This window comes from Loxodonta africana, chromosome 4, assembly GCF_030014295.1.
Source record: "Loxodonta africana isolate mLoxAfr1 chromosome 4, mLoxAfr1.hap2, whole genome shotgun sequence".
Lineage (NCBI taxonomy): Eukaryota > Metazoa > Chordata > Mammalia > Proboscidea > Elephantidae > Loxodonta > Loxodonta africana.
In genome coordinates, this window is record NC_087345.1 from 112,444,921 (window position 1) to 112,467,099 (window position 22,179).

General features: G+C 40.4%; 1 protein-coding gene across 1 annotated transcript in view; it reads right to left on the reverse strand.

The window, feature by feature from the left end:
• Positions 1 to 2,115, reverse strand: part of SSPN (sarcospan) — a 43,198-nt gene extending 41,083 nt beyond the window's left edge. The window contains exon 1 of the mRNA XM_003405361.3: positions 1,837 to 2,115. Within this exon, the coding sequence (XP_003405409.1) occupies positions 1,837 to 2,115 (279 nt within the window). The remainder of the gene's footprint in view (positions 1 to 1,836) is intronic.
• Between the last annotated feature and the right edge of the window lie 20,064 nt (positions 2,116 to 22,179).

The following is a 22,179-nucleotide window of genomic DNA, read 5'->3' on the forward strand; positions in this document are numbered from 1 at the left end:
TTTTTAATTTGCCTAGCCTTCAAGAACGTGTTTTTTTTTCCTCTGAGTATCTTGAACAGCCATTGAGGTGACTAAAATATCCAGCATATCTTAGTGAAAAGCTATTTTTAAAATCACTTGATTTAGGAAACTCTAATCATGATAATTTCATGGGAATTCTTAGTACACAAATTAAAAGTTTTAAATTACTCTGCAAGAATCTGTGAATTCAAATAATCTTAATTAGAAAATCACTGCACTGATGCATATTTATCAGGTATTTTTAAAGCCTGTCACTGATACAAAATTATTTCAGAGGTTGTTTTATGATTTATAGCACCTGTGGCCAGTAATAGTAGTGATGATGCAATATGAGACTGCCCCATAAGGTATCCATGGAGCAGCTAGTGGATTCAAACTGCCAGCCTTTTGGTTAGCAGCCCAAGCTCTTAACCGCTGTGCACCAGGGCTCTAATATGAGACTTGGAGTGTCAATTCTTGTCTCAGGGGCTCTCCCACTTTCAATCTCTGGGCCTTAAGAGAATGTCATTTGACCTCCCTTAGCCTGAGTTTCTTCATGTGCAAAGAGGAATCATAATTCCAACCTCAAAGTGTTGTTTCATGGGTAAAATGAAATAATGCACAGGAAAGAGCTTAATAAGGTACCAAATAACAAAAAAACCAAACCTGTTGCCGTCAAGTCAATTTTGACTCATAGCGGCCCTACAGAACAGAGCAGAACTTCCCCATAGGGTTCTCAAGGAGCAGCTGGTGGATTCCAACTGATGACCATTTGGTTAAGCAGCTGAGCTCTTAACCACTGTACCACTAGGGCTCCTAGTAAGCTACCAGGCCCTGTAACCTATCTAACATATTAAAATTAAAAACCAAATGGGAAGTGAAGCGGCAGTGTGGCTCCATGAGGAAAATGCAGATGCAATCTATGGTCCAGAAGTAGGAACTGACCTGGTCGAGTACTTTGCTAACTCCTGACTGTGGCTGAGTCTGGGTCTGGGTTCTTTTACTTGAGAAATGTTTTTTTTATCCCGTTAAGGATGTAGAGACTAGAAATAATACATGTAAAGCCTCCAGCAGCACAGGCACACACTAGGTGCTTAATAAACGACACCCATTTTAAATTAAAGAATTCGCTGAATGAAGCCAAGGATGTGATATGTTTCAAAAAAAACACCACCACCAACAGCTGAGCAGTGTTCTGCTTAGAACAGTACATCCGTTATCGGAGTCCCCAAAACACTTCCGCCATGGCCAGCGCCCTGGCCCTGGGGTTATCCTACTTCAGACTCCAGTAGATCAAGGCTGTGCTTCCCCGTATTCTTGCATTTCTTAGATAATTATTTTATAAACACTCAAGGAACCTCAAATTAAAAAATGAAATTAATATTACTCAATATGGCAACTCCATGTACAGGCATTTTCCTAGACCGCTTTTAAAACTAGATGAATTCACTTCACTCTTTGCTACTTACGTGGTGATAAGGGTGGAGTCCCGGGGATAGGATAAGGAAAAAGCCAAAGTGAATTTGTTGTTGTTATTGGGGTTGTTCACTTTGACAAGATAAACAGGCTTTGAGATCACCTCCCCGGCTCCAGAGCGTTAGAGTCAGGCCCCTTGGAGGCACTGGGAGCAACAAGCAGGAGAGGGGCAGGAGTCCTACCGCGTCCAGCCTGCCCCCGGGAAAACCAAGGGAGCCAGACACCAGTCACCAAGCCGTGCGCGAGTTAGAGGAGTGGAGCTGGGAAGGGCGCATGCAGTTGGGTTAGTCTTAACTCGACCATGCGGTTTTGCATTCCTGTTTGGCAAACGCGCTTAGGCAAAACAGACTTGATGCTTACAATGATCCCAGCCCAAAATGGAGTGTCTCTGACTAGCAAGGAGGAGCTGACGCTCGCCATAAGGAAGCCCACCACGGTAATGCTGATGCCCAGGGCCAGCTGCAGCAGGGCGAGCAGCAGCGGGAACCGGCAGCCGCAGCACGTCCGGGCCTCCTCCTCCCCGCACTCCTTGGGGGACCCTTTGCCCTTCTTCGGCCCCATGTCGTCGGGCTCGGCGGCGTCCCCGGACTGCAGCCCCCCCTGCCTCTGCTGGCCGCGGGGCCGCTTATCCTTGCCCATGGCGGCTGCGTGGGCGGCTGCGTGGGTTGCTGGGTGGGTTGGGTGCGTGTGCAGCGCGCTAGGCCCTGGAGCGCGGCGCTGGCTAGTTGAGCCTGCCCTGGTATTCGAATTACGGAGGCTGAACAAATATGGAAAACATTTGGAGCCGACTGGCCGAGCCTCCAAAGGCCACAGGCAGCCCGCAGCAGAGGGGGATTCGAGGGGGGTCGCCAACTGCCAACACGCCTAGACGCAGCGCCTGCTCTGCCCCGGGGCTGGGTTTGCCAATTGCCGGCGGGAGCTGCGCGGGTCCCCTGGCCTCCTAAATCCAGTGTGTTCTAGACAGGCTGCGTGTGTGTGTGTGTGTCTGTGTCTGTGTGTGCGCGTGTGAGTGTGTGTAGGATTTTTTTGTTTTTGTTTTCTGAAAGGTGATGAATGTTTAAATCATTCCAGTTTAATTAATAGACAATTTATTCCAAAATAGGCATTGCCGGGCTCCAAGATGTGAAGTTGTTTCTAGAAGTTGAATTGTTCTTATTTTCCGACAGAAGTATAATTCCTTCTCTTTTTTGAAGTTCTGCAATCCAGCTGACAAATAAAGGCATTTTTCCCATTGAGATACTTGCTTTTGAAATAACTATAAGGATGCTGGGCTAATTGTGAACTCTACCACAAGAATTTGTTTTTACGAGCTCTTTTAATAGTTTTTAGTTTAATAGTTTACATGGAGTCCCCGGCCAGTCTTCACAAATTTCCACAACATTGCTTATAGGGTCGCTATGAGTCTGAATCAACTCGAGGGCAATGGGTTTAGTTTGGGTTTTGTAGATCCAGTTATCTGGGTTCAAATCCCACCTTCTAGCTGTGTCAACATTGCCTAGGAAGATTATCCACCTTAGAGGTGGACAATGTTAGTCAACATTTGAAAGTTACTTTCACAGCACCTACAATGTGCTAGAAAGTAAGAATGTTCAAGATCTAGACCTGGTTTCTGCCCAAAGTCACAGAAAAAAATCAATAAAACTGTTTTTTCTTATTACCACATAACACTGTGTGCCCTCAAGTTGGTTCTGACTCATAGTGACTCTATAGGACAGAGTAGGACTGTCCCATAGGATTTCCTAGGAAAAGAACAAATGGACAGGTCTTTTCTCCCTCAGAGCTGCTGGGTGAGCTCGAACAGCGAACTTTCGGTTAGCAGCCGAGAGGTTTAACCATTGCAACACCGATTTCAATGAAACCATTAAGAAATGATCCCATTATTTTGGGGGATAGGTAGATAGACAGATCCTTTGGTATGGTTATTATAATATTCAGAGAGCTGTTTTGAAGAACAAATAATATTGTCAAGGCATTAGGACTGAAAAAGCCTACTCCCAGACTGTTCTCTATCAGCTAATTTAAAGAAAATCTACCTTACCCCTCCATTTCTTCAGAATTATAAACTAATCCTCAGCTCTCCTTACAAATTGTCAAGTGCCCAAAAAAGTACCTTTGAAGTTATAAAATATGTTCTTACCTTTATTCATTTGCAGAACTTCAGTATTTTCCTTATAACTTCCTTATGGAACAGTGGGAAAAATATGGTCCATGGAACAAATGCAGTAGCTAAGAAAGTAGAATTCAAAACACACTTTTCAGTTTCCAACCTAGAAGCAGTGTCCACCTTCACATGAGAAAGAGTTGCTGAAGCAAAGTCATTGTCAACTTTGGGACCATTATACCATCTAGGATTTCTGTTGAGGATGGACAATAAAAACTGGTGTTAACATCAAGAAACCCAACTGACTTGGGCCTAACTGAGAATAAACCAAATGACACAACAGAACAATGCTTGCGTTTTGCATTTACATGTAGTAAACATGTATGTATACAGAGTCAATTGACTACCGGGAATCAATTATTTGTGCTCATTAAATTAATAATATAACTACCAGTTAAAGAGCATCTATTCAGTACCAAATGCATACTAGGTACTTTACATACTTTACTATTAATCTTTACGACAACGTTATAATTACAGTTTCCACTTTTAGAGATGAAAAATTCAGCATTGGAATTATTAAGTGCCTTGGCCAAAGTCACTTGCCTACTTAGTATTAACCTTAAATTAGATTTGAGTGAGAAAAGTTGAATAAGATAATAGGGTATATTCTGCAGGTACATCTTCTATGTTTCAGAACTAAAGTGGCTTATAATTCTGAAGTTATAATTCATATATTTTTACAATAAGTGCTTACTTTTAATTGCCTAGTTGAGACATGTTACATATAAAACCTGTAGCAGTGAACAATACCCCAGGTAAGTTGTACTCTTTCTAGTTTGATCACAACTGCCTACTTCAGTTTTCAGCTTCCAGCATAGAAGACAGCAGTATAGGGAGCTTCATACTTGCTCAGATTTCCAGCCTCCTGGGTGAATCTTCCCAGTGTTTCAGAGGAACTGGCCTTTGGCAATACCACTAGATGATAGCAAGGAGGATAGCATTTTCACTTAATTGATACAGGGAAGTAGAAGCAAAGAAAAGGGTGAGAACAATTGATGTTGAGTGCTTCTCTATCACTAAGTTGAGTGCTTAGTGATAGAGAAAAATCACGGCTAAAATGGGATCAGAGAAGCAGTAAGGATACAACGAAGAAAGTTCTTCATATAATATGTCCTTTCCACTGGAAAAATAATTATTTCCAGCTCTTCACATAGTTTAACAGAAATGAACAGGTATTTTTAATATTAATAAATTACAATGTCACTGTTTTATAGCTTAAGCGATAACTTACTTATATTACCAGGAAAAAAGGCAAATAGAAACAAAGTGTATTCAGATAATCTATTGGCTATTCCCATAACACAAAACTGACACTCTAAATTAGAAAATCCGAGAGAGCAGTTAATATATGGTATGAGATTATGCTGGTTCTCTGGGGAAAATAACAAAATTTAGTTTCTCTATTTTTATCTTTATAGTCTGTCTCAGATGTAGCATCATTTTGGAATATTTATGCTTCAGAAGTTCAGAACAGGGAAGAAGATGCCTTTAAGACTAGTGTCATTAGCAAATGTCATTAAGAAATCCAACTAGAAATCATCTGTAAACCAACTGTTTCTGAACACTTGATCTTAGCTTCACCAAGAACAAAAACAGGAATTCACAACAAGATTATTACAGTTCCAAGGTCTAAATATCAAGTTTCTTTAAAAAATGCAATTAAATATATGAAAAATGTCAGTTAGGGCAGCTAACAGACACATGGAGAAATGCTTGTGATCACTAGCCATTAGAGAAATGCAAATCAAAACTACAAAGAGATACCATCTCACCCTGACATTACTGGCATGAATCAAAAAAGCAGAAAATAACAAATGTTGAGAGGCTGCAGGGAGCTTGGAACTCTTATGCACTGCTGGTGGGAATGTAAAATGCTACAACCATTTTGGAAAATGATACGGCACTTCCTTAAAAGCTAGAAATAGACATACCATCCGATCTAGCAATCCCACACCTAGAAATATATCCTAGAGAAAAAAGAGCCGTCACACAAATAGACGTATGCACACCCATGTTCATTGCAACACTATTCACAATAGCAAAAAGACAGAAACAACTTAAGTGCTCATTAACAAATGAATGGATAAAAGAACTATGGTACATTCACACAATGGAATAATACGTGGCAATAAAGAACAATGACGAATCTGTGAAACAAACATCTCACAACATGGATAAACCTGGAGAGCATTATACCAAGTAAAGTAAGCCAATCACAAAAGGACAAATGCTATATAAGACCACTATTATAATAAAAGCTCATGAAAAGGCTTACATATGAAAGAAACAATCTTTGATGGTTACTAGCAAGGAGAGAGGGATGAGAAGGAAAAAACACTAACTAGACAATAGGTAAGTGGTAACTTTGGTGACGGGTAAGACAGTACACAATACTGGGTAGTCAGCACAACTTGACCAAGGCAAGGTCATGAAAGCTTCATAGACACATCCAAACTCCCTGAGGGACTGAATTACTGGGCTGAGGTTTGGGGACCATGGTGTTGGGGAACATCTAGCTCAACTGGCATAACTTAGTTTATAAAGAAAATGTTCCACATCCTACTTTGGTAAGTAGTGTCTGGGGTCTTAAAAGTTTGTGAGCAGCCATCTAAGTTACTCCACTGGTCCCACCCTGTCTGGAGCAAGGGAGAATGAAGAAAACCAAAGACAGAAGGGAAAGGTTAGTCCAAAGAATTAATGGACCACAACTACCACAGCCTCCACCAGACTGATCCCAGCACAACTGCACTGTCCCTGGCTACCACTGACAGAGATCACAACAGATTCAGGCAGAACTGGAGAAGAATGCAGAATGAAATTCTCACTCACAAAAAAAGACCAGACTTACTGGTCTGACAGAGTCTGGAGAAACCCCGAGAGTTTGGCCCCCGAACACCCTTTTAAGTCAGTACTGAAGTCACTCCTGAGGTTCAACCTCCAGCCCAAAATTAGACAGGCTCATAAAACAAAATGAGACTAAAGGGGCACACCAGTTCAGGGACAAGGATGAGAAGGCAGGAGGGGACAGGAAAGCTGGTAACAGGGAACCCAAGGTCGAGAAGGGGAGAGCGTTGACATGTCATGGGGTTGGCAAGCAATGTCACAAAACAATATGTGTATTACTTGTTTAATGAGAAACTAATTTGCTCTGTAAACCTTCATCTAAAGTGTAATAATTTTAAAACAATGTCAATTAGCTTTGCTTTAAACCCAACCCACTGCCGTCGAAAAGAAGTATCAAATACTCTGAGGACACTTGGGAACTTGTTTGTGATATGCCACACCATTGGTATCCTATGCCTCACTGATTTCCATACCTAAAATGACTTAGGGAGGTTGCTGATCTGTGTGCCTGTGTGTGTGTCTGTGTGCACAACAAATAAAAGGAACTGCCTATATTTTTCTATCTTCTTTATTTCTGTCATTAATTTAAATGTGTGTTTAGGCTCAAATTTTTACTGAAAAAGTATTGCCCCATTTGTGATTTTTACATGGCAGTTTGTATTTTCAAGTCAAACATTTATGGGCAATGCATTCTTTATGGTCAACAGATGACTTTAACTTTCACATTCCACAGAAATTCTGTAGCGATGATAATTATCAATCATCTCATAGTGCATTTTACCTCTTTATAAGATACTATTTGGAGCCCCTGGGTTGTGCAAATGGTTAAGTGCTTGAAGACTAGCCGGTAGGTTGGTGGTTCAAACCTACCCAGAGGCCCCTCAAAAGGAAGTCCTAGTGGTCTGCTTCCAAAAGATCACAGCCTTGAAAACCCTACTCTGTACACCTGAAGCTGCCGTGAGTGGGAGCTGGCTCGATGGCAGCTAACAACAACAAAGGATATGCTATTTATAATGGCATCGAATTTTCTATTTAAAAATGTAATTTTGATGTTTCTACTGTATATGATAAATAAATAACTAAATTTGTTTTAATTGAAAAATACAGGAAGAATAATGGATAAACAACTGTGGTATATTCATACAGTTGGAATACTACATACCAATAAGAAGAAATGAGCTATTGATACAGGCAATAACTTGAATGACTCTCTCTGGCTATATATTGAGTGAAAGAAACCAGACACGAAATAATGCATACCACATAATTCAATTTATATAAAAAAAGGAAAAAATAATCTATGGTAATAGATGTCAGAAAGGGATCGTGGGGTTGGTATGAGAAATTGACTAGAGAGCAGGATGGGCTTTCTGAATGATGGAAGTTTTCTACATCCTGGTTTGGGTGGTGGTCACATGGGTGTATATAACTGTCAAAACTTCATTGAACAACACTTAAGATCTATGCCTTTTATCGTATGTAAATTGTATCTCAATTTTTAAAAATGTGATTTAAAAAAGAAATGCAGGGAGTCACTGGATATTCCTCAGTCCTAATTTCTCTCCTACCTTTCTGGCTTTTCTGTATTAATTACCTGTTGCTGGGTAACAAATTACCAGGAAAGTTAGTGGTTTAAAACAATGATAGTTATTTCATAGTTTCAGTGAGACAAGAACTCAGACAAAGCATAGCAGGGATGGTTTGTTTCTGTTCCACGATATCTGGGGTCTCAGATGAAAGTCTTGAAGTCTGGGGATATGGAGTCATCTAAAGGCTCGATTGAGGCTAGAGATCTGTTTCAAGGTGGCACACTCAACTGGGTGGCAAACTGGTGCTAGAAAGTTAGTTTCTTTCCATATGGCCTCTCCACAGATGGGCCTCTCCACAGGGGTGCTTGATTATCCTCACAATATGGTGCCTGGCTTCAACCGGAGAAGTTCAGAGATTGAGAGAGCAAGGCAAAAGCTATCCTTTTTATGACACAGCCTCAGAAGTTACATAGCAACACTTCAGCCACATTCTATTCTTTAGAAGCAAGTCACTAAGTCTAGTTCATATTTAAGAGGAGGATAATTAGAATCCATCTACTGAAAGGAAGAATATCAAAGAATTCATAGACATATTTCAAAACCACCAGACCCTCCTTCTCAAGCTTCTTCAAGGACTCTACTTCCTTTCCTAATCTCCAAAATGCTGGTATTCTTCATGCTTCCTTGCTTCTTCTTTCCTCTAACACTTACACATCCTTCTTGGCCTATGATTCCTTCCATCATTTCACTGATGACTCCCAAAACTATCTAAGAAGCCCAAACTTCTCTCCTTAGCTCTAGATCTGCACATGCAAATACCTACCCACATCTCCATTCGAATGTTCGCTCTGTCCTTGATCTACCCAGAGAAACTATCCCTTCAAGCCACCTTTTTAGCTAAATGGTAGGTTAACTCATAATGTAATGAACATCACCCTTGAGTACTAAACTGTTTTTTTAAAAAAACCATCTATACTAGACCCAATGGTCACCAAATACTCCAAAGCATAGATGAGAAGACTGGGCAGGGCTATGAGACTAGGTTAAAGGGAATGGAACAACTAGAACAGAAATAATGAGAAGGTTGATACAACGTGAAGAATATAATCAATGTCGCTGAACTTGATGTGTAGAAATTGTTGAATGTGAGCTGTTTTGTGATATACACTTCACCAAAAATACAATAATGTATTATTTAAAAAAGGGGAGGGGCACTTACCTCAGAGAGCTGCTATGATATATAAATACCATAATTCCTGAAAACATTGAGAACATTTCTTGGCATGGGGTAAGCAATTAATAAACACTAGCTTTTTTTTTTTTTTTTTTATTACTGGGGCCTACCCTTCTTCTTTTTTTTTTTAATTCCCTTTTCCCTTCCTATGCATTATCTTCCTCTGCAGTTTCTCTTTGGTAATGTCTTAGGCTGGGCTCTCTAGAGAAGCAAAACCAGTAAAGCATAAATATATAGAGAGAGAGAGAGAGAGAGAGAGAGAGATTTATATTAAGAAAATGGCTCACACAGTTATAGAGGGTGGAATGTGGATCAGGCTGGAGACTTCTCCTGATTCATGTAGCTGCAAGGGCTGGTGTATCCAAGATCGGCAAGTCACACATTAGGGCTCTGGATCACAGGCTATGAAGACTGACGAATTCCAAAATCAGCAGGCAAGATGGCGGGTAAGCTGCTAGCTCAAGTACGAAGAACTGGAGGTCAGACAAACAGGAGCCAGCTCCAAGATCCAGTGTGAGCAAAAGCCCATGAGCCTTGCTGGAAAGTCCATTTATATTGGATGCAGGCCACATCCCCAGTGAAACTCTTTCAACTGACTGGTTGATGGAGGTCATCACATCATCTCAAATCTCCTCATAGAGGTGATCACATCATCATATGACTGCCAAAGTACATCATAACTGCCAAAACCTGAGAACCATGGCCCAGCCAAGTTGACGTACAACCTAATGATCACAGGTAACCACATCATCATTGCTTCTGTCTCCTACATTCTCCACAGAAAGCATAATCCTCTCTTGAGTTCTTCTCTTCTACTCTACTTTCTGATGCTTCAGAACTTTCAGCTACTGAATTATTGCTTTGATTCACAATATGATTCTGTTTTTCCTCACCACATCCCTCTATACTCTCACCCAACCCTTTAATTGGGATTTTTCCAGATTTATCCCCAGACGAAGATGATTCACCTCCTTTCTCCTATAGCATTTTCTATTTCTTTAGAGAATCTCCCCCATTCCATCTCTGTCCCAACCCAGCTGCAGGGAAGTGACTATGCTCAAATGCTGTCAATCACCCAAGCCAGATCATAAAACATCTGTCATTTTATTTCTAACCTTTTGCTGTGCAGCTTGTAAGGCTTACATCAAAATAAATAAGAAATTCAGGCTTGATTTTCCCTTATTTCAAATTATTTCATGGAAGCCATGCTGTTTTCAGTCACCTCACATGCCTGTGAAAGCTGGACAATGAATAAGGAAGACCAAAGAAGAATTGATGTCTTTGAATTAAGGCAGTGGGGAAGAATATTGAATATACCATGGACTGCCAGAAGAGTGAACAAATCTGTCTTAGAAGAAGTATAGCAAGAATGCTCATTAGAAGGAAGGATGACAAGACTTCATCTCACACTCTTTGGACATGTTATCAGGAAGGACTAGTACTTGGAGAAGGACATTATGCTTGGTAAAGTAGAGGGTCAGTGAAAAAGAGGAAGACCCTCAATGATATGGATTGCCACAGTGGATGCAACAGATAGCCTCAAGCATAAGGACAATTGTGAGGGTGGCACAGGACCAGGCAGTGTTTCATTCTGTTGCACATAGGGTCACAATGAGTTGGAACTGACTCCATGGCACCTAACAACAACTGAATTGTTCACACATCAAAAACAATGTCTTGATAATCTAACATTAAGCTACATTTAGTCAAATGTTGGCAATAAAACTGGTCATATCTCTCAAATGTCATTCTCCTTAAAATGCCACACATGGTGTGGTGGGCATCATTGTTTTCGATGAATTAAAATCCCATTATTTATTGGGTAATGACCTCTCACTTACCTTTACATGGTCTTGTGGGGCCGCTGCCTCCCCATGACCACAGGAATGGGTCTTTGGCCCTGGCCTGGCCAATCATGGTACCCCTGCCCCCTACCCTGGGTTTAAGGGTTGGGCACATAAAGGGCTAAACATGAACAAGATGAATCGGAATCCTTCCATTAGGTATGAGATATGGATGTTCGGGTGGGTGTAGTCCTCTCTTCCTTTAGGAAAGGGGGTGGCCGGTGGTTGGTTTTCTTTTACACAACTTAGAAAATTGTGTTTAGAATAATAAGAGAAAAAAAGGCCAATAGGCAAAGAGAAACAAAAAGAAGAGCCAAAAAGATGTGAGTATGGGGAGGCGGAGCCAAGATGGCAGACTAGGCAGACGCTAACTCGGATCCCTCTTACAACAAAGACACGGAAAAATAAGTGAATCGATCACATACATAACAATCTACGAACCCTGAACAACAAACACAGATTTAGAGACAGAGAACAAACTAATACGGGGAAGCAGTGATTGTTTCCAGAGCCTGGAGCCAGCGTACCAGTCAGGTACGGCACAAGCACAGAGAGCTGCCCCACCCCCCTGAACTAACCTCGGGAGGGGGACCAGCCGTTCCGCAGGCGGCGTGGGACGCAGCCGGTAGGAGAAGTCCCCGGGAGGCAGTGACTGGTCTTGGAGCAGGAAGAGCAGCGTCCCAGCCAGAGAACCGTCCCGCCGGGATTTGGACTGGATGCAGGTACGGCATAAACACGGAGAGCTGCTCCACCCCCCTGAACTAACCCCGGGAAGGGGCCCAGCCGGGTCGCACGGGCGGCGTGGGACGCAGCCAGTAAGGGAAGTCCCCGGGAGGCAGCGACTGGTATTGGAGCGGGGAGAACAGCATCCCAGCCGGGACACTCGGTCACGGCACAAGCACAGGGAGCTGCTCCACCCATCTGAACTAACCCCGGGAGGCGGCCCAACTGGTTTTCAGGGGCGGCACGGTCACGCGGCTGGAGGGACGAGAAGTCCCTGGGAGGCAGCGACTGATTTTGGAGTCGAGAGTGCACCGTCCCAGTAGGGGAGCCTTGACGCTGGGCGTGGGGCTGGAAGCGGAGGATCTGACCGTGACTCTAGCGGGCCAGACCCCCCGGGCAATCTCCACACAGCCAGCACACATAGGCGACGTGCCCGCGGGAATCTCAGATATAATAGTCATTCCAAGCAAGACAAGCAACTCTGGCTATATTCTGAGGTGCTACTCTCCTATCTCTCTGTTCCCTCCCCCACCCTCCCCAGGCGGCTTCATTAACATCCGAATAGCCTGAGCCAGAGGGAGAACTCTGATAGGGATCTGACTGCATTTTTTTTTAGCGGATTTTCTGGAAAAACTAGTTTCCCAGTGATGGCTCGGAGACAATAATCCATATCAAACCACTTAAAGAAGCAGACCATGACAGCTTCTCCAACCCTCCAAACAAAAGAATCAAAATCTTTCCCAAATGAAGATACAATCCTGGAATTATCAGATACAGAATATAAAAAACTAATTTACAGAATGCTTAAAGATATCACAAATGAAATTAGGATAACTGCAGAAAAAGCCAAGGAACACACCGATAAAACTGTTGAAGAACTCAAAAAAATTATTCAAGAACATAGTGGAAAAATTAATAAGTTGCAAGAATCCATAGAGGGACAACATGTAGAAATCCAAAAGATTAACAATAAAATTACAGAATTAGACAATGCAATAGGAAGTCAGAGGAGCAGACTCGAGCAATTAGAATGCAGACTGGGACATCTGGAGGACCAGGGAATCAACACCAACATAGCTGAAAAAAAAATCAGATAAAAGAATTAAAAAAAATGAAGAAACCCTAAGAATTATGTGGGACTCTATCAAGAAGGATAACCTGCGGGTGATTGGAGTCCCAGAACAGGGAGGGGGGACAGAAAACACAGAGAAAATAGTTGAAGAACTCCTGACAGAAAACTTCCCTGACATCATGAAAAACGAAAGGATATCTATCCAAGATGCTCATCAAACCCCATTTAAGATTGATCTAAAAAGAAAAACACCAAGACATATTGTCATCAAACTCACCAAAACCAAAGATAAACAGAAAATTTTAAAAGCAGCCAGGGAGAAAAGAAAGGTTTCCTTCAAGGGAGAATCAATAAGAATAAGTTCAGACTACTCAGCAGAAACCATGCAGGCAAGAAGGGAATGGGACGACATATACAGAACACTGAAGGAGAAAAACTGCCAGCCAAGGATCATATATCCAGCAAAACTCTCTCTGAAATATGACGGCGAAATTAAGATATTTACAGACAAACACAAGTTTAGAGAATTTACAAAAACCAAACCAAAGCTACAAGAAATACTAAAGGATATTGTTTGGTCAGAGAACCAATAATATCAGATATCAGCACAACACAAGGTCACAAAACAGAACGTCCTGATATCAACTCAAATAGGGAAATCACAAAAACAAACAAAGATTAATTAAAAAAAAAAATACACATAACAGGGAATCATGGAAGTCAACAGGTAAAAGATCACAATAATCAAAAAGAGGGACTAAATACAGGAGGCATTGAACTGCCATATGGAGAGTGATACAAGGCGATATAGAACAATACAAGTTAGGTTTTTACTTAGAAAAATAGGGGTAAATAATAAGGTAACCACAAAAAGGTATAACAACTCTATAACTCAAGATAAAAGCCAAGAAAAACGTAACGACTCAACTAACATAAAGTCAAACACTATGAAAATGAGGATCTCACAATTTACTAAGAAAAACGCCTCAGCACAAAAAGGTATGTGGAAAAATGAAATTGTCAACAACACACATAAAAAGGCATCAAAATGACAGCACTAAAAACTTATTTATCTGTAATTACCCTGAATGTAAATGGACTAAATGCACCAATAAAGAGACAGAGAGTCACAGACTGGATAAAGAAACACGATCCATCTATATGCTGCCTACAAGAGACACACCTTAGACTTAGAGACACAAACAAACTAAAACTCAAAGGATGGAAAAAAGTATATCAAGCAAACAATAAGCAAAAAAGAAGAGTAGCAATATTAATTTCTGACAAAATAGACTTTAGACTTAAATCCACCACAAAGGATAAAGAAGGACACTATATAATGATAAAAGGGACAATTGATCAGGAAGACATAACCATATTAAATATATATGCACCCAATGACAGGGCTGCAAGATACATAAATTAAATTTTAACAGAATTGAAAAGTGAGATAGATACCTCCACAATTATAGTAGGAGACTTCAACACACCACTTTCGGAGAAGGACAGGACATCCAGTAAGAAGCTCCATAGAGACACGGAAGATCTAATTACAACAATCAACCAACTTGACCTCATTGACTTATACAGAACTCTCCACCCAACTGCTGCAAAATATACTTTTTTTTCTAGCGCACATGGAACATTCTCTAGAATAGACCACATATTAGGTCATAAAACAAATCTTTGCAGAGTCCAAAACATCGAAATATTACAAAGCGTCTTCTCAGACCACAAGGCAATAAAACTAGAGATCAATAACAGAAAAACTAGGGAAAAGAAATCAAATACTTGGAAAATGAACAATACCCTCCTGAAAAAAGACTGGGTTATAGAAGACATTAAGGAGAGAATAAGGAAATTCATAGAAAGCAACGAGAATGAAAATAGTTCCTATCAAAACCTCTGGGACACAGCAAAAGCAGTGCTCAGAGGCCAATTTATATCGATAAATGCACACATACAAAAAGAAGAAAGAGCCAAAATCAGAGAACTGTCCCGACAACTTGAACAAATAGAAACTGAGCAACAAAAGAATCCATCAGCCTCCAGAAGAAAACAAATAATAAAAATTAGAGCTGAACTAAATGAATTAGAGAACAGAAAAACAATTGAAAGAATTAACAAAGCCGAAAGCTGGTTCTTTGAAAAAATTAACAAAATTGATAAACCATTGGCTAGACTGACTAAAGAAATACAGGAAAAGAAACAAATAACCCGAATAAGAAACGAGAAGGACCACATCACAACAGAACCAAATGAAATTAAAAGAATCATTTCAGATTATTATGAAAAATTGTACTCTAACAAATTTGAAAACCTAGGAGAAATGGATGAATTCCTGGAAAAACACTACCTACCTAAACTAACACATTCAGAAGTAGAACAACTAAATAGACCCATAACAAAAAAAGAGATTGAAACGGTAATCAAAAAACTCCCAACAAAAAAAAGCCCTGGCCCGGACGGCTTCACTGCAGAGTTCTACCAAACTTTCAGAGAAGAGTTAACACCACTACTACTAAAGGTATTCCAAAGCATAGAAAATGACGGAATACTACCCAACTCATTCTATGAAGCCACCATCTCCCTGATACCAAAACCAGGTAAAGACATTACAAAAAAAGAAAATTATAGACCTATATCCCTCATGAACATTGATGCAAAAATCCTCAACAAAATTGTAGCCAATAGAATCCAACAACACATCAAAAAAATAATTCACCCTGATCAAGTGGGATTTATACCAGGTATGCAAGGCTGGTTTAATATCAGAAAAACCATTAATGTAATCCATCACATAAATAAAACAAAAGATAAAAACCACATGATCTTATCAATTGATGCAGAAAAGGCATTTGACAAAGTCCAACACCCATTTATGATAAAAACTCTTACAAAATAGGAATTGAAGGAAAATTCCTCAACATAATAAAGGGCATCTTTTTTTTTTTTATGCAAAGCCAACAGCCAATCTCACTTTAAATGGAGAGAACCTGAAAGCATTTCCCTTGAGAACGGGAACCTGACAAGGATGCCTTTTATCACCGCTCTTATTCAACATCGTGCTGGAAGTCCTAGCCAGGGCAATTAGGCTAGACAAAGAAATAAAAGGTATCTGGATTGGCAAGGAAGAAGTAAAGTTATCACTATTTGCAGATGACATGCTTATATACACAGAAAACCCTAAGGAATCCTGCAGAAAACTACTGAAACTAATAGAAGAGTTTGGCAGAGTCTCAGGTTATAAAATAAACATACAAAAATCACTTGGATTCCTCTACATCAACAAAAAGAACACCGAAGAGGAAATCACCAAATCAATACCATTCACAGTAGCCCCCAACAAGATAAGATACTTAGGAATAAATCTTACCAAGGATGTAAAAGACCTATACAAAGAAAACTACAAAGCTCTACTACAAGAAATTCAAAAGGACATACTTAAGTGGAAAATACCCTGCTCATGGATAGGAAGACTTAACATAGTAAAGATGTCTATTCTACCAAAAGCCATCTATACATTTAACGCACTTCCGATCCAAATTCCAATGTCATATTTTAAGGGGATAGAGAAACAAATCACCAATTTCATATGGAAGGGAAAGAAGCCCCGGATAAGCAAAGCACTACTGAAAAAGAAGAAGAAAGTGGGAGGCCTCACTCTACCTGACTTCAGAACCTATTATACAGCCACAGTAGTCAAAACAGCCTGGTACTGGTACAACAACAGGCACATAGACCAATGGAACAGAATTGAGAACCCAGACATAGATCCATCCACGTATGAGCAGCTGATATTTGACAAAGGACCAGTGTCAATTAATTGGGGAAAAGATAGCCTTTTTAACAAATGGTGCTGGCATAACTGGATATCCATTTGCAAAAAAATGAAACAGGACCCATACCTCACACCATGCACAAAAACTAACTCCAAGTGGATCAAAGACCTAAACATAGAGAATAAAATGATAAAGATCATGGAAGAAAAAATAGGGACAATCCTAGGAGCCCTAATACAAGGTATAAACAGAATACAAAACATTACCAAAAATGATGAAGAGAAACCCGATAACTGGGAGCTCCTAAAAATCAAACACCTATGCTCATCTAAAGACTTCTCCAAAAGAGTAAAAAGACCACCTACAGATTGGGAAAGAATTTTCAGCTATGACATCTCAGACCAGCGCCTGATCTCTAAAATCTACATGATTCTGTCAAAACTCAACCACAAAAAGACAAACAACCCAATCAAGAAGTGGGCAAAGGAGATGAACACACATTTCACTAAAGAAGATATTCAGGCAGCCAACAGATACATGAGAAAATGCTCTCGATCATTAGCCATTAGAGAAATGCAAATTAAAACTACGATGAGATTTCATCTCACACCAGCAAGGCTGGCATTAATCCAAAAAACACAAAATAATAAATGTTGGAGAGGCTGCGGAGAGATTGGAACTCTTATACACTGCTGGTGGGAATGTAAAATGGTACAACCACTTTGGAAATCTATCTGGCGTTATCTTAAACAGTTAGAAATAGAACTACCATACAACCCAGAAATCCCACTCCTGGGAATATACCCTAGAGATACAAGAGCCTTCATACAAACAGATATATGCACACCCATGTTTATTGCAGCTCTGTTTACAATAGCAAAAAGTTGGAAGCAACCAAGGTGTCCATCAACAGATGAATGGGTAAATAAATTGTGGTATATTCACACAATGGGATACTACGCATCGATAAAGAGCAGTGACGAATCTCTGAAACATTTCGTAACATGGAGGAACCTGGAAGGCATTATGCTGAGCGAAATTAGTCAGAGGCAAAAGGACAAATATTGTATAAGACCACTATTATAAAATCTTGAGAAATAGTAAACCTGAGAAGAACACATACTTGTGTGGTTACGAGGGGGGGAGGGAGGGAGGGTGGGAGAGGGTTTTTTATTGATTAATCAGTAGATAAGAACTGCTTTAGGTGAAGGGAAAGACAACACTCAATATATGGAAGGTCAGCTCAACTGGACTGGACCAAAAGCAAAGAAGTTTCCGGGATAAATGAATGCTTCAAAGGTCAGCGGAGCAAGCGTGGGGGTCTGGGGAACATGGTTTGCGGGGACTTCTAAGTCAATTGGCAAAATAATTCTATTATGAAATCATTCTGCATCCCACTTTGAAATGTGGCGTCTGGGGTCTTAAATGCTAACAAGCGGCCACCTAAGATGCAGCAATTGGTCTCAACCCACCTGGAGCAAAGGAAAATGAAGAACACCAAGGTCAAACTACAACTAAGAGCCCAAGAGACAGAAAGGGCCACATGAACCAGAGACCTACATCATCCTGAGACCAGAAGAACTAGTTGGTGCCCGGCCACAATTGATGACTGCCCTGACAGGGAGCACAGCAGAGGACCCCTGAGGGAGCAGGAGATCAGTGGGATGCAGACCCCAAATTCTCATAAAAAGACCAAACTTAATGGTCTGACTGAGACTAGAGGAATCCCGGCGGCCATGCTCCCCAGACCTTCTGTTGGCACAGGACAGGAACCATCCCCGAAGACAACTCATCAGACATGAAAGGGACTGGTCAGCGGGTGGGAAAGAGACGCTGATGAAGAGTGAGCTAATTATATCAGGTGGACACTTGAGATTGTGTTGGCAGCTCTTGTCTGGAGGGGGGATGGGAGGATAGAGAGAGAGGGAAGCCGGCAAAATTGTCAAGAAAGGAGAGACTGAAAGGGCTGACTCAAGAGGGGGAGAGCAAGTGGGAGTAGGGAGTGAGATGTATGTAAACTTATATGTGACTGACTGATTGGATTTGTAAACGTTCACTTGAAGCTTAATAAAAGTTATAAAAAAAAAAAAAAAGATGTGAGTATGGGAAGAGAGACAAGGGTTCGATGACATTATTTGAGCCTCTGAATACAACCGTGCTTGAAGCAAGCTCATCCTTGAGCAACCCAAGGCAGGAGTTCATCTTGTTCACCACTGCGTCATCATTCTTGGCATATACTAGATGCTCAATCAACATTTGTTGAATGGTTAAATAAACAAGCCAAAATATGTTCTTTTTGTTTAAGTGAGTTATTTCCATTCCTTGAAACTGAAGATACCCTGACTTATGCATCAGGATAACTCACCCTAGCATTGCCCATGAGCATCTTCATCTCTGCGATAATAGATATGCAGGAGTATGAGAAAATGTATAGCAGTGACAAGTGAGAATCAAGTTTATTTCCAAAAAGACAGGAATATTAAAATAACAGGATTTTTCCTGTCAAATTGTCTGGGAAGATACAAAGCCATTCTAGGGCAGGAGAGATATTTTATAAGGTGTTTATTTACAATACTTTTCCAATTTGGCATATGGGGAACTGCCAAGTACTATGTAACAATCTACACTGTCTTAGGTGAATTTGTACCAATAAAGCATCATGTTCAACTAGTTAATTACACCTGGAACTCCTGACACTCTTTTATTAGTCTAAATCCTAAAATTAAGTAGCAAGTTAAGGGATACTTGTACGCACTGGTTTTTAGCCAGGGGTGACCATCAGAATCACCTGGAAAGCATTTAAAACACATGGATTTGTGTTTATGTGTGTGTGTTTGTTTTGTTTTTTACACGCCTGATTTAGTTATGTGTAAATGAATTTGTATGTTTGGGATGTACTCTCATGATTAAGTCCCACTCTATAAACCTGTCCAGGGCCCTCCCCAAACTAAGGTCAAAACTCTTGCCATCCCTTAAAGCAACAGGAAGCATTCCTTTTCCAAAGACTGTGATCTCTTCATTCTATTTCTTCCTCAACAGTTGATTACTTGCACAATATTCTTTCTTTAGTTCATTCAATAAACATTTATCGAGCATCTGATATTGACGATTAACCCACCAGGCACTGGTGATGAAAAGGCAGGTTCCTTCCCTCAAAGAGCTCACATTCAACTGGAGGGAGACAGACACACAGAGAAGGGTAATAAAGTGTTACAAGTACTAAGAATTGTATGAAAGCTACAGTAAGACACAAGAGGCAAAGTTACTCTACTACAGCGTGTCACAATCTTGGGTGCATACACTGTGCATTTGGGAAAGGAGCAGGTACGAACAGACTTGGCTAACAGTGGTCATTCATGGCTTGTGGTTATTTATGAGCTGACTCTAGAACGTGTCAGGTTGGACCTACTTGTTCAGTCGGGACATTCTCTCAGACTTACTTCCCCATTTCACCCCAGCCAACAGCTCCTTCCTTAGTCCTGATCCTTGCAGTAGTCTTTTCTAATTTCTCTTTTTTTCTCCTTTCCCCCAGGGTAGGAAGGGTACACACATGGATAAGATGCTGTATGAACGCAGTGGTTGACCCACTCTAAAATGCCCAACTATATTTTAGGCCCTGTGAGGACAACCCTCTCTCAGCTCCCTTGAATAAACAAGGTCTTGAACCTCACATCTGTTGTTATGCATTGAATTGTGCTAAAGATATGCAGAAGTCTCAACCAACCTCTCTTGCCTGTGAACATGGCTTTGTTTGGAAATTGGATCATTGCAGATGTTAGCAGTTAAGTTAACATGAGGTTACACTGGAATAGTGTGGCTCCTAAACCAGTCTGAGTTGTCCTCTAGACACAGAGAGACAGAGGAAGGATGGTCATTTGAAGATACATCTATAAGCCAAGAAACATCTAGAGCTACCACGAGCTGGGAGAGGTAAGAAAGAATCTTCACCTAGGGACTTTGGAAGGAGCCCAGGTGGCACCTTGATTTGGACTTCTAGCCTCCAGAACTGTGAGACCACAAATTTCTTTTCTTATAAGCCACTGCCCACCAAATCCACTGCTGTCGAGTCCATTCCAACTCACAGTAACCCTATAGGAATAGAGTAGAACTGCCCCACAAGGTTTCCAAGGCTGTAAATGTTTACAGAAGTAGACTGCCACAGCTTTCTCCCATGGAGCAGCTGGTGGGTTCAAACTACTAACCTTTTGGTTAGCAGGCAAGTGCTTTAACCACTGAGCCATCAGGGCTCCTTATAAGCCACCTAGTTTTTGGCATTTTCTTATGGCAAACTAACAAAATAAACTAGGAAATTAATATACCTGTCGATCATCTGCAACCTTCTTCAAGACTTACTTTTTACTTAATATTTTTGTCTACAGGCAATTAGCAATAAACATTTAACATAGCATGTAAATTTGGGAAAAGGGTATTTCTTCAACATCACCCATTATATTACATAACAGATATTTTTTGTTCTGTTCCTAAAAATGTAAACCAATCCATACTGTAAATAATAATAATTTAATCTTCATGTATATCTTATTTAGAGGACAGGGGGAGCAACACAGGAGAAGAAGAGGGAGGCAATGTGAAGCGTTTACTGAAGCAAGTTGGTTGAGGTTTAGTAAGAATGAAACTAAAAAAAAAAACCCTAGGAAAAAACTAATCGAGCTGTTAAAAGTGGTTGCTCTGGGACAGTGGGTGATATTTTTCTTTTTCCTATTAATCTGTAGTCCTCTAATGGGCACATTATAACGTTAAAAAAAAAAAAACACTTTTCAAAAAGAAACTAATCTCAGTTGTTCCACAGGTTGCATTTTTGCTTCCTTCCTCTCTATGAGAGAAAACCCTGGTGGCATAGCAGTTAAATGCTACAGCTGCAAACCAAAAGGTCAGCAGTTCAAATCCACCAGGCACTCCTTGGAAACTCTATAGGGCAGTACTATTTTGTCCTATAGGGTCACTATGAGTCAGAATCGACTCCACGGTAATGGGTTTGGGTTTTGGTCTCTACGAAATGAAATTTTTCCATATTATTTACTATTTTCTAAAATACTTGTTTCCCCTGTTGACATTTTTCTGGAACAGAAATTAATTATGCCAAAAAATGTTCTATGTATTGACTAATGATGGTCTTTGGTTTGATTTACAGCTTATAATAACTTCCAATGGGACCGCTGATTTGTCACTCTCCTCCAACATCCAAAGAAAGAGTCCAAAGCCTCTGTCTCAGGTCAGATGTCTTCTGTTGTAAAAATAAGGTTTACTTTATGTAAGGGTCTATCTTCAGCCCACCTTCTTCGTAAGATATTTTTAACTATCCAGGTCATTGAACAATTTCTTTTTGAACTTCTATCGCACACAATAATTATTCATATGGTCTTAGATTCTGTCATTGTTTTATATGTTAGTCTTCATTCATTTATAAAGAATTATTGATTATCCACTATATGCTAGAAACTGTGAGAGTGCTAAGGAAAATTAATAGGATGGATTTCAGAAAGCAAACAC